Source organism: Lycorma delicatula, chromosome 1, assembly GCF_047948215.1.
Source record: "Lycorma delicatula isolate Av1 chromosome 1, ASM4794821v1, whole genome shotgun sequence".
Lineage (NCBI taxonomy): Eukaryota > Metazoa > Arthropoda > Insecta > Hemiptera > Fulgoridae > Lycorma > Lycorma delicatula.
Window position 1 is genome coordinate 118,508,365 of NC_134455.1, and position 20,456 is coordinate 118,528,820.

Consider the following 20,456-nt stretch of genomic DNA (forward strand, 5'->3'; position numbering starts at 1 on the left):
GGTTGGGTCTTGGTCTTGACCAGGTTTATAATACAGATGAATGTGTTATTTTGGAGGCTGTTACAAAAAAAAAAAAAAAAAAAAAAAAAATTGTCCATTGCGCTGAAAACAGCATTCCAGGTCACAAAATACTGAAAAACAGAATTATGTTTATGCTTTGTTCAAATGCAAGTGGTATCCATAACTTGAACTGCTTGTTATGGGCAAGTTTAAAAATCCTACGGCTTTTAAAAACCTAAAACTACCTGTAGGATACAAAAATTAAAGCCAAGTTTGGATGACAAAGAAATTTTTTTTTTAATGGTTTAAATAGTTCATGTAATCGCAAAAAAATTCCTTAACATAACAAAGACAGTTACTAGAAAAAGCACCCTTACTTTTAAACTGTACAGGGCACCCAGATGAGGAAGACTTAGGAAGTAAAGATGGATTTATCCATGTCCTATTTCTTTTGCTATTTCTTTTAGAAATCAACTCGTTGACTGCAAAACTTACCCTGGATCAGACATTGATAGCGACCATAATTTGATGATAATGAAATGTAGATTGGGGTTTAAAAACCTGAAGAAAAGGTGTCAGATGAATCGGTGGAATATAGAGAAGCTTGAGGAAAAGGAGGTAAAGAAGATTTTTGAGGAGGACATCGCAAGAGGTCTGAGTAAAAAAGATAAGGTAGAAAATGTAGAAGAAGAATGGGAGAATGTTAAAAAGGAAATTCTTAAATCAGCAGAAGTGAACTTAGGCGGAATAAAGAGAACTGGGAGAAAACCTTGGGTTTCAGACGATATATTGCAGCTGATGGATGAACGTAGAAAATATAAGAATGCTAGTGATGAAGAAAGTAAAAGGAACTATCGGCAATTAAGAAATGCTATAAACAGGAAGTGCAAACTGGCAAAAGAAGAGTGGATTAAAGAAAAGTGTTCAGAAGTGGAAAGAGAAATGAACATTGGTAAAATAGATGGAGCATACAGGAAAGTTAAGGAAAATTTTGGGGTACATAAATTAAAATCTAATAATGTGTTAAACAAAGATGGTACACCGATATATAATACGAAAGGTAAAGTCGATAGATGGGTGGAATATATTGAAGAGTTATACGGAGGAAAAGAATTAGAAAATGGTGTTATAGAGGAAGTAGAGGAAGTTGAGGAGGATGAAATGGGAGAAACAATACTGAGACCTGAATTTAAGACAGCATTAAAAAATTTAAATGGCAGAAAGGCTCCTGGAATAGACGGAATACTTGTAGAATTACTGCGCAGTGCAGGTGAGGATAGATTATACAAACTGGTGTGTAATATTTATGAAAAAGGGGAATTTCCATCAGACTTCAAAAAAAGTGTTATAGTAATGATACCAAAGAAAGCAGGGGCAGATAAATGTGAAGAATACAGAACACAATTAGTTTAACTAGTCATGCATCAAAAATCTTAACCAGAATTCTATACAGAAGAATTGAGAGGAGAGTGTAAGAAGTGTTAGGAGAAGGCCAATTTGGTTTCAGGAAAAGTATAGGGACAAGGGAAGCAATTTTAGTCCTCAGATTAATAGTAGAAGGAAGATTAAAGAAAAACAAACCAACATACTTGGCGTTTATAGACCTAGAAAAGGCATTCGATAACATAGACTGGAATAAAATGTTCAGCATTTAAAAAAAATTAGGGTTCAAATACAGAGATAGAAGAACAATTGCTAACATGTACAGGAACCAAACAGCAACAGTAATAATTGAAGAACATAAGAAAGAAGCCGTAATAAGAAAGGGAGATTGACAAGGATGTTCCCTATCTCCGTTACTTTTTAATCTTTACATGGAACTAGCAGTTAATGATGTTAAAGAACAATTTAGATTCGGAGTAACAGTACAAGGTGAAAAGATAAAGATGCTATGATTTGCTGATGATATAGTAATTCTAGCAGAGAGTAAAAAGGATTTAGAAGAAACAATGAATGGCATGGATGAAGTCCTACGCAAGAACTATCGCATTAAAATAAACAAGAAAAAACAAAAGTAATGAAATGTAGTAGAAATAACAAAGATGGACCACTGAATGTGAAAATAGGAGGAGAAAAGATTATGGAGGTAGAAGAATTTTGTTATTTGGGAAGTACAATTACTAAAGATGGACGAAGCAGGAGCGGTATAAAATGCCGAATAGCACAAGCTAAACGAGCCTTCAGTAAGAAATATAATTTGTTTACATCAAAAATTAATTTAAATGTCAGGAAAAGATTTATGAAAGTGTATGTTTGGAGTGTCGCTTTATATGGAAGTGAAACTTGGACAATCGGAGTATCTGAGAAGAAAAGATTAGAAGCTTTGGAAATGTGGTGCTGTAGGAGAATGTTAAAAATCAGATGGGTCGATAAAGTGACAAATGAAGAGGTATTGCGGCAAATAGATGAAGAAAGAAGCATTTGGAAAAATATAGTTAAAAGAAGAGACAGACTTATAGACCACATACTAAGGCATCCTGGAATAGTCGCTTTAATATTCGAAGGACAGGTAGAAGGGAAAAATTGTGTAGGCAGGCCACGTTTGGAATATGTAAAACAAATTGTTAGGGATGTAGGATGTAGAGGGTATACTGAAATGAAACGACTGGCACTGGATAGGGAATCTTGGAGAGCTGCATCAAACCAGTCAAATGACTGAAGACAAAAAAAAAAAATTTCTTTTGCCAAATGTTATAGCTATCATTCAGGCGATTGATCAAAATGTAATCCAGGTGGTTAAAACAAATTACAAAAAGAGTCAATTGTATAGTGTAAAGAGTAAATCGAAAAATATGCCTATTTTAAAATGTTTAAAACAAGTAAATCTTAAAGATGTCGTGTTTGATCTCCTACAAGCATAGGAAAAGAATCCTGTCAAAACAGTAGTGTGCTCTTGGAAAAATTTATAGCAAACTCATTCTCTAATACATTTATATGAAAAATGAACAAATAAAATCTGAAGGTAGTGATTTCAGTTGTGATACTAAAATAAATAACATTAGGGAGTCGCTAGCCCAACTGTGCAGTCAGGACAACTAAGAAGGACTGACACAACACAGGTAAACTGTGTAAATAAAAAATTAAAAAAAAATAGTTTTAAGGTCCTGAAACATTTAAGAAACAGGTGGGTAAGTTTCAATTTTTTTTGAATTGGTTAAGTAACGAGCTATGTTTTTTTTGGGACACTTCAAATGGGTTGACCCCCAAAGAGATTTACTAGATATTATATATTGAAGCTGTATCATTTCCATTTTGCATCAAATCCTTTTTCATATTTAAAGTATTAATTTATATATTGAATGTGAATACACACCCCATGCTTTTTATTGTGTTCTTGTGAAATTAAACAACTTTACAGATATTACTTTGTTGACAAGAAAAATAATCTTCTATTAATGTTAACTGCGTAGTTCCCAAACTTAATTTTTCAGTAGTCTTTTACTCTTAGAAATATTATTTTTTCTTTTTAGTACAACGTTTAGATAAGATAGAAAAACTTGTTTTAAAAAAATTTTTTTTGTTTTGGTTTTAGTCACAGTAAATTTTTATTATATACTTAAATGCCAACTAATTAGTCACACTGCACTAAAAACTGCTCTATGACAAGAAAAACTGCACTTTAAAATTGTCACTGTTCTAGTGAATGTATAAATGTAAAATGTACAGGTAATGTATAAACATAAATACATTATGGTTGCATAAAACTGTGATTGTCACTCGTGTTTGGTTTTTTTTTTAAATTCTAAAATTTTATTTTTTAATTAATTAATCAATTACATTTAAATTTTACATACTACATACGTACAATGTTTGTAGTACAATTTAGTATAACTGTTATAGAATCTTTTATATTGTATATAAATAGCTTTTATATAATATATGCAAGTTAATATTATTAATATATACCGAAACATCTGCAAAACTTAAACATACCAAAATACACCAAAACTGTGGAAGCGTGAACTGTGGAACAAAGGTGAGTTAAAGGAAAGCGTGTAAAAATGATAACTAGTGTGCATAAAATGTTAATGCCTAATGCACTGAATAGCAAATATGGTCTTAATGGCACACATAAGATTATTGCATCAATTGCCTGATATAATCTATCTCTCTGAAGTAGATTATTTCAAGCTAAAATATGAAAGTGAAAAAATTCAAAGTTCAATGACAGTTTGAAAAACCAACGTATGTATTAAATAAAATATTTTTCAGATAAATTGACAGGATGAGTTTTATTTATGTAGGCAACTTGGTCTTCAAAATATCATAAATACAGATTACTCTTTCCTATTTTTAAAAGCTAAAGTAACAAACAAATTCCTCTAATTTCTTTATCATTCCAACTTCTACCACTACACTAAAATGACTTTATACAGCAGTTTCAAAATCATATTGTATTAGAAAATAAATTCAAAATTATTAAATTAAATCTGGTATCAAAAGAAGGAAATTTAACATAATATAACTTCACAGTTTTATTCTGTCATTTCACAATTCACAATAAGAGGTTTTTCATAACAGAGAACAAATAATATTGCTTCTAGACATGGTGGTAAACAGCACGACATTCAGCCTGACAGTTGCAAAATACAGGTAATAACTCCACTATGACATCTTAAAAAACAGAAGGCTGTAAAACAAGAATAGAATTCCTACCACTACAGGCATGTAACCAAGCATGAACTGTTTCCACAGTTCAGGAAAGTTAAGAATTGCAGCTTAAAGTAAAGAAACTTAGTTAAGTTTAAAATAAACCATCTCTGCCTTTCATCCAGAGGTTCCAGATTCGAATCCCGGTCAGGCTTTACATATCATTCATCTAATCCTCTGAAGCAATACCTAACGATGGACCCGGAGGTTAAAAAAAATATATATTTAAATTAATAATAATAATTTTAAAGAAAGTTTTTTAATTAGGGAAAAAAACATTTTTAAGGAATTAAAAGAAAATTTAAAAAAATTAAATTAAAGAAAGCATTTCTTCCCTTTCCACAGGTAACTGTGCTACATTGTTATTTAGTGACTAATGACTATAACAGTCAATGAATTTGATATTGCACAAAAAAGGAAATAACAAAATATGTTATAAAACATTTAACAGCTAATGAAAACCACCAATCAACGTCATTTGATATTACATTAAAAAAAAAACCAACAAAAACAGACCTATATATTTCAGTTTCTCTAGTCCAAGAAGCCTCATCTCTAGAAAAGAATATTTTAACTGCTACACTCTCACCATGCCAGATTCCTCGCCAGACCTCACCATACCTTCCTTTACCTATGCACTCTACTAACGATATCTGTTTTGCTAACGTCCTCTGAATCAACAATGGTAATCCAGATCCCGATCCTGATGTTAACGACTGCTCTAAATACTCCTGCAATCATTATTAGTTTAAAATTACAAACAGAAATTAGATTTCATAATAAATGCAGATAAGAATATTATTAAATTAATAATTTATTTTCTAACTTTTGCTTTAATACAAGCTTCTGAGCAATTGCTTACAGAAAATAGATTAATATAAAAATATGATAATCTAGAGATCAAACTATCTTTTGGTACTACTTAACACAGATATATAAAATTGAAAACAATTATTTATTAAAAATAAAATTTACTTATATTAAAATAAAAAATATATAATTTTACAAAACTATAAATTTCACACACCAAACAGAGAATACAAGATTTTTTCTTTGAAGATAACATTAAGCAAGCAAAATATATAAAAAGATGTATGATAAAATGTTTTTTATAAGATGAGCCAGTTTATGATGACCATTGCATGTGTCATCAGTCAACAGTGAATGATCCACATTCAAAATTTAAATTTTAAAATTAAAAATGCATCAGGTAGAGATAAATTTGTACCAAGCTTCTGTCACAGGATCAGAAAGACTACCACCTCATAGAAGTACCCACACTGGACAAAATCAGTAAAAAGCGTGACAAGAACAAATGTTATCAAATTACGTCAAATGCAAAAACTGCAAATACAATTTGTTTTTACTTCAATGGTGTTATCATCAAGAGTCGAGAAAAGCTTTTAGTTAGTCCATGTGAACTGCTGCTATTATAATAATATGTTAAAATATCAGAGAGAAAATATCAAAAGAAAAGAACCTGAGCTGTACACAGAGTGTATTACAAAGTTTTCTCAGAACTTTCATAACCTAATCAACTAATAAAAATAATGGAAAAAATCATATAAACATATGTCTTAAAATACTTTGTTTGCAAGTTATGGCTAGTGAAAGATTTTGCTAGAATGGACTTCAGCTATCGCAGTGAAATGAGGTCTTTACTGAAATTTTTAGGACATTAATAAGGGGCATAATTAGTGATTTCTTATAGTTTTTGACCTAAAAATTTGAATAAAATAGGTCCCAGCACCCTATTTGCAGTAATTTTGAAAAATCTGGGTAGAAACCAATAAATTCGAATACAAAACTCTGTTTTTCATGTATAACATAATAACTTTGTTAAACGGGTAATAAACAGATAAAACTTTTAAACAAAACCTGTAGAGAATTTAATTTTGAACAAATGGATATAATTTTTTTTTTTGTCTTCAGTCATTTGACTGGTTTGATGCAGCTCTCCAAGATTCCCTATCTAGTGCTAGTCGTTTCATTTCAGTATATCCTCTACATCCTACATCCCTAACAATTTGTTTTACATATTCCAAACGTGGCCTGCCTACACAAGTTTTCCCTTCTACCTGTCCTTCCAATATTAAAGCGACTATTCCAGGATGCCTTAGTATGTGGTCTATAAGTCTGTCTCTTCTTTTAACTATATTTTTCCAAATGCTTCTTTCTTCATCTATTTGCCGCAATACCTCTTCATTTGTCACTTTATCGACCCATCTGATTTTTAACATTCTCCTATAGCACCACATTTCAAAAGCTTCTAATCTTTTCTTCTCAGATACTCCGATTGTCCAAGTTTCACTTCCATATAAAGCGACACTCCAAACATACACTTTCAAAAATCTTTTCCTGACATTTAAATTAATTTTTGATGTAAACAAATTATATTTCTTGCTGAAGGCTCGTTTCGCTTGTGCTATTCGGCATTTTATATCGCTCCTGCTTCGTCCATCTTTAGTAATTCTACTTCCCAAATAACAAAATTCTTCTACCTCCATAATCTTTTCTCCTCCTATTTTCACATTCAGTGGTCCATCTTTGTTATTTCTATTACATTTCATTACTTTTGTTTTGTTCTTGTTTATTTTCATGCGATAGTTCTTGCGTAGGACTTCATCTATGCCATTCATTGTTTCTTCTAAATCCTTTTTACTCTCGGCTAGAATTACTATGGATATAATTAAGTTGAACAAAATAAAAAAAATTCTAGAAAAATTGTAATTTTATTTTAAAATACTACACTAGACCAAAGTGCATTATACTTAGCAGTTTACAATAAATGAGCCCACCATTTTCAACACATTTCTTGGCATGCTTTTGTACTGATTTTGTTGCTCCTTTTAGTTCTTCAGAGCTGTCCTTAAAACTGCTCAGCCACATCCACAATGCAGAAAATCAATTCCTCAAAAGAATGTATTTTGTTTTGACATAAAAATCTAAAGGTGTTAGATAAGGTGATCTTAGTGGCCAGGAATGTGGACCTCCATGACTGATCCACTTCTCAGTGAAATGAGAATTTAAGTGAGTGGGAACAGCACAAGAGAAGTGGGGGTCCACCATCAAGCTGGAAGTATACTTTGCATTTCAGTGCTAGAGAAACATCTTCAAGAAGCTGCTGTAATACTTCTTGAAGAAAATGTAAGTAGACCTCAGCATTTAAACAGATAGGTAATATGAAAGGTCCAAACAGCTGATTGTGAAGTAGGTTCCACCACACACAGATCCTAAAACTGTGTTGAAAATTGCCTATCACTGTTTCTTGAGGATTTACTTCTGCCCATGCATGATTATTGTATAAGTTGTTGACAAAATCTCGAGTGAAATTTGTCTTGTTAGTAAACAAAACATACTTGTAAAGTTGTTGATTTGTATTCCACCAGTTGCAGAACTTCAAGTGAAACAGACCATTTCCTGGGTGTAGCTGTTTATGATAGGGATAAAACTTATTTTGTTTAAATGTCCTCTAAACCATTAAATGCAAAAATCTTATCCACTTAGAAAGAAGTCATGTACTGACACTTGGACTGTGCTAAACTGCATCGATAATAATTTCATCAATAGCAACATTGTGTTGGACAGATCGTTCATAGCTGGTACGAATATTAGGTAGTGAACCTGTTTCCTTAAGATTTTGAAAAGTCACGCTAATTGTTTTGGGATCTGGAATCCTGCAATTCAGAAAACGTATTTCATATTCTACTGCAGCAGTTGTAGAATTACCATTACACACACCCAAAATGAATATTATATCAGTGTATTCTTCCGTTGTAAATATGTACGACATTACTTCAATGGCAACTCGATCACATGTAAACTAAAATTCACAGAAAACCTTTGCTAATGACAGCACAGACAGTACCCAATATATTTAATGTACATTACAGAAACACTAATACGGTACGCATTGTTGATCAGCTGTTGCTATTTTACTGCCAACTTTGAAGTAATAATTTTTCAAATAATTTATTGATCTCTGCCATTAACAATAAGATTATTATCTAAGTAAATTTTACTTTACAATTAATGTATAATTGCCAGTTTATTTTAAATTTTTTAACAGCAAATTTTGTTTTTAGAAATCTTTCTCATCACCAAAAAATAATTTGGTTTTGGTTTACATTAAATAAGTACTTTTCTGACAGATGTAGTAATACACTGTTTCTAAATAAAATTTTAATTTTTCTAACTTTTCTTTGTTTTATTCAACTTATCTTATTCAATTTCATTCAGAATTAAATTCTCTACAGGTTTTTTTAAAGTTTTATGTGTTTATTACCCACTTAATAAATTTATTGTACATAAAAAAAACCAGGGTTTTTATTCCAATTTATTGATTTTCACCCCAGATTTCTTAAAATCTACTGCAGATACGGTTCTGGGACCTATTTCACTTTAGCGTACAGGTCAAAAACCATAAGACACCACTAATTCTGTCCCTTAATTAATGTCCCAAAAATTTCAGTATGATCTCATTTCACCAGCTGAAACCCAAACAAAATCTTTTACTAGCCATAACCTGTAAATAAACTATTTATAACACAATTGTAGAAATAACTCCTGGATCTTGCATTATGACAATTCACCAAGTCATACACTGATCTTGATGGATGACGCTTAGGGTAAGGTAAAAGTAAGGCAATTGTGCTTCCTTATCAACCCTACTCACTTTACTTGGCTCCAACAGACCTTCCTTTCACCAACTGAAATCCTCTTTGAAAGGGCAATTTCAGACAACTCGAGAAATTAAGAAGCAGATTAAATTGGCAGATGGATTTACATGCAATCCCAAACTGCTTGCATACCAGAAATATTTCCTGAAGTGATAATGGCACTGGTTGGAAAATGTGCATTTTATAGGAGGAGAATACAACTGTTGGGTAAAGTTAACAAAAATAAAAGAACACACAGCTCGTATTTGCTAAAAGAAATTGGACTTTAATTGGAAAGAAAACAAATGAACTTAATTTAAATCATAACCTTAAAAAATAAAAATTAATTATGAAATTAACATAACTATAGTTAATAAATAGTTAATAAATATCAGCTGAATCAACATATGAACAATGATATTAAATGAGCAAATACATGAATATACATTTTTTAAATACACAATGTAACAAAGCCTGAAAACAAGAGAACATAAAACACCTTATTTTCAAATTAGATACTTAAAGCATAACATCAATAGAAAAGTGGAACTGGAAAACAGTTGCACTACTAACATATACTATAATATGAAAATTAACAATGAACAGATGTCATTAACTTAGAAAAATAAATTACAACAATTTGAGTATAAAAAAAGAGTTAATTACAATATAATCACATTAAAGTAAGTAATAATATATAAATAGAGTTCATTTTGGTAAATAAGCATTCTTGAAAATATAAAATTACAAAGTCCTAAAACATAACTGCACATCAGGAGTAATTTGCTTTGGGTTAATTTAAGAGAAGTAATATGAATACAGTTCATGAGTAGAAAAGAATTAATCTCGGCGATTAACAAGTTACAAGATTAAATTATAGAGTTAATTACAATAACAACAAATTGTAATAATTAAGCACGTAAAATAGGTTGCAGCTGAACGATGACACAACCTTATATAAGCCACCTGTCCTGAATAAATGGTTTTTAAACTAAACTTGAAATTGAAATGCGTAAAGGTACGATGAACTGAATGTTCCACAAATTTTAATGATAAAAAAACTGTTTAACATAATAAATAATGAAAATTGAACTTGCCTGTAGCACACAAATATTAGCAAGAGACGAACTCGTGAATGAAGATAAATGAATACATACAGTAATCCTGGGCGTAGTCCGCAGTGGTGTATGAGGAATGCAGGGGGTGAGATGTGTTTTAGAGGTTGAGCAGGACGTGGCGTCTCAAAAATGTAGCAACGAGTTTGGAGAAATTCTGCATTGATGCAAATGTAATCAGCAGCTCGAGAAGATTCGGCGTTGATAGAATTGGCAGCTTGTAGTGATTGAAACACTTTCCACAGAGATGTAATATAGAATTTGAAGAATAACTTACCGAAGAAACGAGGCAAAACAAAACATGGAGATCAGTGAAATTACAAGACACTGCCGAGTGGAGCTAGAGAATATTTAGACAGAGAAATACCGCAACGTTTATACGGGTATGAATGCGATGAAAATATTATCACAAAGTTTGAGAGAGAATGGCCATAGACGATTGTACAGGATGAATGTTGGATCTACTCTGCCAAAAAAATGGCGTAAGTGAAAAGAGGGGGAAACCACACCTAGGCAGACCTAAGAGAGTGTGTGTTGGCAACAAGAGTAGTATCTTAGTGTTAGTATGAGAACAATTAGAGAAAACGTGTGGAATTCGAGAACGAAGACAAAACAAAAATAATTTACAAGCAAGCAGACCACTAAAGAATTGCGTAAGGCTGATAAAATAAATTCTGAATACGCAAGTTGAAGAAATGACATCAGGGCAGACAAAGAGAAATAGACTTCTAGGAACTATGACAATATTGAATTGGTTGAGAATAAAAAACACTTAAGACTAATATATATATATTAAGACCAAACAGCAATAAAAAATGCGAGATATGAAATACGTTGACACCAATAAGATGATGCAATCAGCAAGTCAAACTGGAGACTGAGAGAAATTGATATCGAAAACAAACCCAAACAAACAATTTTAAAAATACACATAGATAAGCCTTACAAAAATGCAAAATAAAATTACCAAGCTTGTAAACTACAAGACTCGACCATAACCTTGAATTCATTGGAATAAAACAACTTTACACGTTGGCGTAAAACTACATTGGATTTAAGACTCAATAGGTTGGTTATATGTATGTCTCAAAAAAACGATAAATAATTCTTGTAATCTTGTAACATACATTGTAATTCATTTTTAGCATTACTGAATTTAAGAATTTGCCTTTTCTACTAATATTATTTGGCTATCCCACAAAAAAAAAAGAAGCACACAAGGACAATGTTAAAATTTTACACTTGGAAGAATATAATTTTTTAATTATTTTTAATCCAATGGCAATAAGCCACAACAATTATTTCGACATTTCTTTACAACTGAACTTTTTGTTCACAACAATAATTGTAAGAACTGAAACGGTAAAGTGAATTTTACATGTGTAAAAATAGTTTAACACTGAATGTTAAAAGAAACAGTAATGTCTGGCATTCAACATAAAACTTAGAAAAAGTATATGGTGTAATAATCATTACAGTTTTTTGCTGTCTGTATATCATAATTTATCTTAATTAATTAAATAAATTTTATATTAATTAGTCTCATAAATGTTAGTAAGCAACAATGTTTAACATACGCGGATGGATGGTAATGGTATTTGTAGTATAGGTACACATTTACACAAGTATGTTGATATTTTGTAACAAGAGAAATATACATAAAAACAATTTTTACATGCTATTTCATAATTCCTTTTATCTTATAAACAAACCAACATTAATAACAATAATATTTGTGTAAATATTTGAACAAAATTTAATGTTTTGAAAATTAGAGAAAGTGTGTTTTATCTGAACAGGATTATTATAAATTGAAAAAATAAATGTAAATGAATAAAGGCATACTTTTTCAGATAAACAAAAATTGATTTAATTAAATTTTTCAGTAAATGAACTAAATTCCTGAATAAATGAGAAACTCATTGCTATAAATATAAGAACAGTAATGAACTGTACAAATAAAACTTATTTTAAATATTTTTTTTATGGAATAGGTGTCCCAAATGAAACTGAGCATAAAGTTTTACGAATATTAATTTATTATAATCAGATAACAATGATAGAAAAAGGAATAATACTTACTACAATGAATATTTATTTAGAGAACATACTCAAAATAGCCACAATTAGCCTCCAGGCATGCCTGAATACATTTTAATATGTTTAAAATACACACTCAAGCACCAAAGGAGTGACTGCATATGCAAAATTTAGTTCATCCATGGTATGAGAATTGTACTTTTATACAGATGCTTTCATTGTTTCCCGTAAATAAAAATCTGTAGATGCAAGATGTGGGATCTAGGAGGCTAGATATGCTTTAAAATGAGCCCAACCTTAAAACTTCACAAAGCAAATTTTAGTAAAATGGCAGTGTGCTACCGCTCCACCTTATTAGTACAATTCGGCAATTTTTTTTCTCATTTAGTTGGCTAAAGAAAGAATAAATGATTTCAATGCAGCAATGTTCTGAGTCTAATGTGTTCTGGAAAAACTGAATGATTATGTGCTTACTTTATATAGCACAAAAAAAAATTTTTTCTGTCATATTAGTAGTTCCAATAACATGAGAAATACTCAGATATCACACCCAACTGTTCTGGCTGTTGACATGGTCCAATAGATGAAACATCTGGAAAAAAATGTTACCTTAAGAATGGTCTTCTTTTTCATTAATAAATATTAAAAAAACTGGTAATATTCAATACATTTAAGAATATCAGTATTGTTTGTGATGAACTGCAGTTATTTGATGCTCCTGGAGTTTTAAAACTTTAATCAGTGGTCTGAGTGTTCAACTTTGAAATTTTTGTTCATTATGCCAACTTTCTGATGAGCTGTTTTTTTAACTTTGAGTAATGTGATCATAAATATCATCCAACTTTTCCTCTGTCAGAATAAACTTTCTTCAGGTCTTTGACAGATCCAGTTTCTCAGAACTTATTTATCAAGTTTCACACAGCACTGTGATACAAGTACCAATATTTGGAAACCTTGGATAAAACATCTCCTTCATGAATTCTGTGTACTCACCTCTAACAATGAAATGCATTTTTAATCACAAAAATGTGAGCAAGTATTAAAACCACTGTCACAAAATGGAAACAAAAGTATACAAAAGCTACTCAATGGTTATGAAAATAAAAGGTACTGTCAACAATATAACATGAAAACCAGCTGTGAATAAAATCAGCTATTAGTTTCAATGCTGACAATATCAAGAAACAAACCATATTTTATTGATTGAAATCCAGGTGCCTTTTTTTAAATGCACAGTTTGATTTGGGAACCATTATATAAATGAAGAATATTAGTTTTTATATATTACATCTAAAATTCTATATTTAACATCTAAATTAAATAAGAATACAATAAAAGTACAGTTTATTCTAACTAAAACAAAAGTACTTGCAAATATAAATTTTATATTAAAAAAAAACTTCCAAAAAGTGAGTTAACAGTATAAATGCAGAAAACGTAATTACATCTGAAACAAAAATATACATACCCTTAACGTACTATCGCCAGCAGCTGTAACTCTCAGTAAATCATCACTTGCTCCACTGTAGGTTTCAGGATCACAATGTAACAATCTTACAGCCATTAATCGTTTTCGATGCTTTCGTCTCATTAGTAGAACTATGCCAGTTCCCAAAAAACCAAGTATTATAATCGGACCAAATACAGCTAGTGTTAATTTCATGGCATATGAAGAGTGATCAGTGTTACTTGGTAAATCATCTGCAACAAAGAAATTAGAGATGCTAGAATTTTAAATTCAACCAAAACATTTAAAACTATCACAAAAACAACACAATGTAATTGCTCATATTTATTTCTCAAACTCAATCTTTTTTCAAATTAAATTTTTTTCTTCTAATTCTATTAACTGTAACAATACAATATCAGAAAACATCATATATCATCATATTTTTAAAATTGATTGAACTTATATTTGAATTGTTGAGATCCAGTTCAATATTTCAAATTAAAATTTATACAACACTTAACAATACTTTATTACTTAAACACACAGCACTATATAATATTATTACACTACTTTTATAAACATTTACTTAACAAAACAAGCTAATTTGTATTTTATTTACAAACAATAATAACCAACTGCCGTTACTTACTACAAACATTGGGTTAATAAAAAAAAGAGAAAAAATAGTAGGAAAATAAATAGGTACTGATAATCACTAAATAAACTTAAATAACAGTTAACATATAATAAAGAACGTATAATAAAGATTAATCTATAACTAATTGCAGAATTTTACAATTCGTACAATCTGTACACATGAAATAAAACCTATGTATGTATGTGAGTATGTATGTACGTACATGTATGTATGTATGATACATTACAGTACTATTTAAACAAACAGTTCATGTAATATCTATAAAGGTGCTGCTATCTATTGCACTTTTATGAGTGCAATTCAAATTTATTTATCTCCTTCAAATTCTGTCCGCAAGTTGATTAAGATGAATCTTTGTTTATATCTGTTTTTTTTTTATATATATAAATACTGTATATATAAATATTGTTTTATATATATATATATATATATAAATAATATTATTGTTAATGTATATATATATATATATATATATATATATATACATTACTGTACTATTTAAATAAATAGTGTATTATTTGGCTACTCGTGTACAAGTCATATATTTTTGTTTTTATTTAACTGACTTCATATGTTTTTGTATATGTAATTGTAATTTTAATCTTTTAATTTTTCTTATGTTTGATATGTAAATTTACATAAATAAATTATATACGATTGATGATGTGGGATCCCGCGAGACTACTTTCATAAAAAATTAAATAAAAAATAAGGTAAGAATTGTCTTATTTCTGTACTTGGGTGGATTGAGTTGAGTTAAACATATTTAAATTATTAGTGCAGAGGTGACACAGGTCTTGAAAGGATTGATTTTAGAAAAAAATATATAAATATACATACACGGTCTGTCCAGAAAGTAATGTCACAAAGTCATAAAGCCCGTAAGTATAATAAAAAGGACATAAAATTTACAATAAATCTGCATAAAATTTAGAGTTAACAGTTGTCCCAGGAGGTACAAAAAACACCTTGTGCCATCTGTAGACTTGCCTTTGTGATAAACACTCATCCCTGAAGGCCTGTTGAACCATTGGAAAAGTTTCTGCTGCAGACTTGCCGAGTTTCACACAAAACTTAATCGTATATCTTTGTTTCAGTAAGCGCTGCATTGTGACTTGTACAAGAGACGAAACAGAGGTTTACGAAATCACCCATCCTTCACCTCTGAGAGCTCAGAGACAACTGAGCAAGCACTCACTCGGTAGTGGAGACACCACCATCAATCCCAGTGGATGATAGAGCACACTGCAACATACAGTCGCTTCACAATAAAATGTATGACATTACTTTCCCGACAGACTTTTATTTGGATTTGAAAAGAATATAAATTCTTTGATTCCTCATAATGCATATAAGCAAGGCATCACATCATGTGAATGTAACGGCTATTAAATTTTTCCTTACCATCCTATCCATTCAGGAAAAGTTTAATCCGATTAATCTCAAGTAAGATGTCCCATCTTGCTGCCAAATATAGATTTGGCAATATGAAACACAGGATTATTCAATAACTTGCAAACAAGTTCTCAAGATACAAATTTCCTTTATACTCTTTTGTCAAAGAAATAGTACTAATAGTATTTTTTTTATGATTCCACAACAAACATGTACTTCAAGTATATTATGTTTCTTCAAAATTATACATAGATTTTTATCAAATCAATAAAAACAATATGATAGATCACTTGACCATTCAATTTGAATGACTGATTTTTTTATTCTGACTATTTCTGGCTTAACAGAAAGCTTTCTGGTTGTTATTTGAGAGCTCTGGCATAATTTTTTTTTTTCTAAACAATATCTAGTTCTATATATTCCTAATCATGTTGTATCTTCAATAGCCAACATATTTTTTACATTTTATATTCGTCTTTTACAATGAGAATGGATTGGTAGTAGAAAATTTGGAAATCACACATAATTTTTTCAATTACAAAAGTACTACCCCTATAATTTTTCTGCCTACATTGAAGATTAAAAAGCTGTTCTTGTTTAGAGTACTTAAATGTCATTATTCTCAAAAATTAAACATAAATAAAAATTAAACAAACAAAGCTAATTAGTAATTAGCCTATTATTACAGCTGAATTTTTTAATTCTATTTTTAAATATAAAAATTACACTGACTTTTAAATTCTCACGTGTTGCAGAATTTTGTTGAACTTAAATTTGCATGCAAGGAAAACTAACTTTTAGCCCAACACATTTTCAAAAGATCTCTTAATGATTTTGTTTTGAGTTATCTATTACGGAATAAACTTTCAATGAACTAAATTATTTAGTATTAATTTTACCTTTGTATATGACAGGAGGTAGCAGAGGAAAAGAGCCATTATTACAGAAATCACTTGCACAACAACTAACATTATACTGTTCTACAGCTTGCATTTTAATGTGACCATGATGTGCAGCCCCATTTGTTCCAGCGCCTGTACCACAGTAAAATGGGACATGATCTGCCAATTTAGTACAACCACGTGAATATCGTTCTACTCCAGCTGAATCTCTTGAATGAGCTGACCAACACTAAATGAAGAACAAAAAAGATATTGAATACAATTTATACAAAATTTCAAAATAATTTTTAACATCATATTTCATACTGGTAAAAAATATTGCATAACAATGAAGGGTATATTAATTATCAGTCAATATTTGTCTAATAGTAACTTTAAAAACACTGGTCAACAAAATTTAATTTTTTGTTTCTTAAATGATAATAAATGGCTAATTCTTTGATTTCATATGTTAATAGATTTTTTCCAAAGGTCTCAGTTTTTTATAATTGAAATTTCTTTTGAAACAAAAAATTTATGGTGAACATAAAATGACATAACATTACATGCATTTCTTTTGGATTTTCTGCTGCAATTTGCTATAATTATCCCTCTTTACATACCAACAGTAGTCAGCTAACATTTCTGGGTTCCGTTTTCCCTGATATGTTTCCATTGGAGATATCTCCTGGTGAAAGCGTTCTCCATGTTCATCACTGACAGCACGGGGATTTTTGGGGAAAAATCCAAATGTGAGAAATTAATTTTGAGTGACATGTTACACCCAAGTTCTTTGTAGTTTTGAAGTTCACTCACAAGTTCTTTGTAGTTACTGGCCTTATAATTTCCAAGGAAGTTGTTTACCACATTTTGAAATGATTTCCATGCAGCAACCTCCAAGTCATTCAAACATTCTTCAAACGCCGGATCATCATTAGTTTTCTTGTTTAAGGTCCAACAAATATACCTTCCTTTATTTTATCATTGCTTGTATTAGGGAGTTTTAGAAACTGAATCCCTGTACCATTACAATCCATTGCTTTAACAAATTTTTTGAATAGACCTAGCTTAATGTGTAGTGGCGAAGATAAACTTTTTCTGGTTTTACTAATGCCTGACAAACAACACTTCTCTCTTGCAGTCAGTAACTCTCTTTGGCCACTGCTCTTTTATGTAATGGTTTTTTCTATCCGTACTACCCCACTCACACAAAAAACAACAGAAGTTAGTATATCCAAGTTGCAGTCCAAGTAAAAGAGCTATTTTACTTTCAGATCTCCACAAATATCCAATACTTCTCATACTGAATCCTGCCTAACACAAGTTTCATATATTCATAAAACTCCTTCATGTGAACAGCATATGCTAATGGTATTGATGGGTATTTATTTTCGATGTGAAGTAGAACAGTTTATAAACTAAGCTTTGACGAGTCAATAAAAAACCAATCGCCACTCGTGAAGATGGTGCATATGTTCCAAAGCTTTCAGCAAAGAATCCACATCATTACAGTATACTTTCATACTGACAGAAGAAATGTTCAAATTCCGACTATCAAGGAAAGCACTTATTTTAGTGTTTGGTTATAAAAGAAACCATCCTTTCAGTCTTGATACCAGTATTTCTGCTTGATTCTTTGATAAATTTAGATCAGAAACCAGATCATTTAATTCTGACTGACTGATTAATTAAATGGGGTTCAGTATATCTACTTTTTAAAAAGTCTGGATCACTTTCTTCATCACCTGATAAGTCAGCACAAGATTCGACAACATTTTCACCGTCATGTAAGTTCCATGTTTCTGGTGGTACTGGAATTGGAAGCTCTTGATGGCACTAGCTGCATGGCAGAGGGAATATCAAGGTATTTAACAGTAAGTCTAGTTTTAGCTGTTATGTCAGATATCTTTATTACACAAAACTAACAGTCTGTAGTGTGAACCTTTGGTTCTCTCCAAATTATTGGAATTGCAAATGGTGTGTGATGAGATCCATTTAGCCAACCAATCAACAATGTTAAACAAAAAGTATAGCAAATATGAGGAGCCCAAGCTTTGTCCTGATCACCTAATTTACATCCAAAATACAGTTCATACTACTTTTTTATCAGTGGAATTAATTTCTTTACTGAGACATCAATGTTACCTCACCACAGATGTAGCAGAAATTGTTTGGGTGATTAATGCAACTGTAAGGTATCGTTAATACATTAAAATAACTAATATTTATTAAAAAGAAATACTTTATAAACACACTAACTTAATAAAAATACTCACTTTACTGAACAACATAAACCCACAAATACGAAATCCAGCTACAAAATTGAATGTTACACACATGATAACTCACACTTGAATGAGAATTAAAAATATTTCTCTAGTCTCCAGTTTGTAAGTAAATATAATAACGACAGAAATAACTAATGAGTAGATGATATCTTTATAGTAAGATTAAAATAGGAAGAATGAGTTACATTCTTGTACATTTTAATTAAGCGTGTAAATAATAAACATAATGACTACTGTCTAACAACAAATCAATGTGACAACAATTAAGCGACTGAAATAAATAATAAAAAAAGTTATTGAATTGATAAATAATATAACAAAATACATTCACAAAATGCTATGCTTATGGAGCTGATGCATGATACTACCTGAAAATAAGAATGGTAGTTACAAAAAAAAACTAAGCCTGATAGAAGAATCCAGATTTCATATTTGTAATCAGCATGAATAATACTATAAGAATCAGTTAATCACTCTCATTTAACAAAATCATTGTTGATCAGTGAAATCAGTAGAAACTGAAACTGTTGATCAGTAGAAATCAGTGAAACTGTAGATTTAGCAAACATTTTCAAAACACAGGAAAAGAACCTCTTTTCCTCTTTTTGAAGTACTTACAAAAAGTACTACATCAAATCATCAAATTCAGATCAAATTGTAGGTAAAAATATTACTAATGGGCTTATGAATATTCAAAAAATTATATTTTTGTTGATTTAGGCAAGTTGATACAGTAAATTTTTAAACTGACAAACAATAAATTCTAAGTGAACATATATAAAATGAAAATACAGCAGTTATTTTTTATTTATCTTATATGATTTCAGGTTTGACAATTCAAACACAGATTCTCTCAAATGTGAAAAATCCAAAGTTAGTTGACCCTTGGACAGAATGCATTGGTTACTTTACTTTCAACTATCAATAAACATTTTAATAAGACATATATGGAAAACAGTTCAATATCATACACCCACTTTCATCTCCTACACTACTTCCCAATAACACACTACAAAGTTTCTTATTTTCCTAATTATTTATATTAATTATTTCTTGCCAAAGAATAAATTCAAGCTTCTTCTCAAATTGATTCTTCCTGGCTTTTTTGTCCAAGGTAGTTTTTATTGCATAGCCATTACATATATAAAGATGAATTCATCATAGACTGAGAAAAGGTAAAACAGTTTTTTAGGAAATTTATTGACCTTCAGTATTATACTACTCTTTAATATTATACTGTCACAGTTCCATCAATAACAGCATTGATGTACCAAGTACAGACAACAACCAAGTACTGATGTAAAACAAAGTATAACTTTTA

At 30.3% G+C, this 20,456-nt stretch overlaps 1 protein-coding gene across 1 annotated transcript in view; it reads right to left on the bottom strand.

The window, feature by feature from the left end:
- sax (type I BMP receptor saxophone) overlaps positions 1-20,456 on the bottom strand; it is an 87,523-nt gene that overhangs the window by 47,924 nt on the left and 19,143 nt on the right. The window contains exons 3-5 of the mRNA XM_075360022.1: positions 16,866-17,097; positions 13,932-14,164; positions 5,167-5,381 (exon numbers count right to left, since the gene is read on the bottom strand). Of these exons, the coding sequence (XP_075216137.1) occupies positions 5,167-5,381; positions 13,932-14,164; positions 16,866-17,097 (680 nt within the window). The remainder of the gene's footprint in view (positions 1-5,166; positions 5,382-13,931; positions 14,165-16,865; positions 17,098-20,456) is intronic.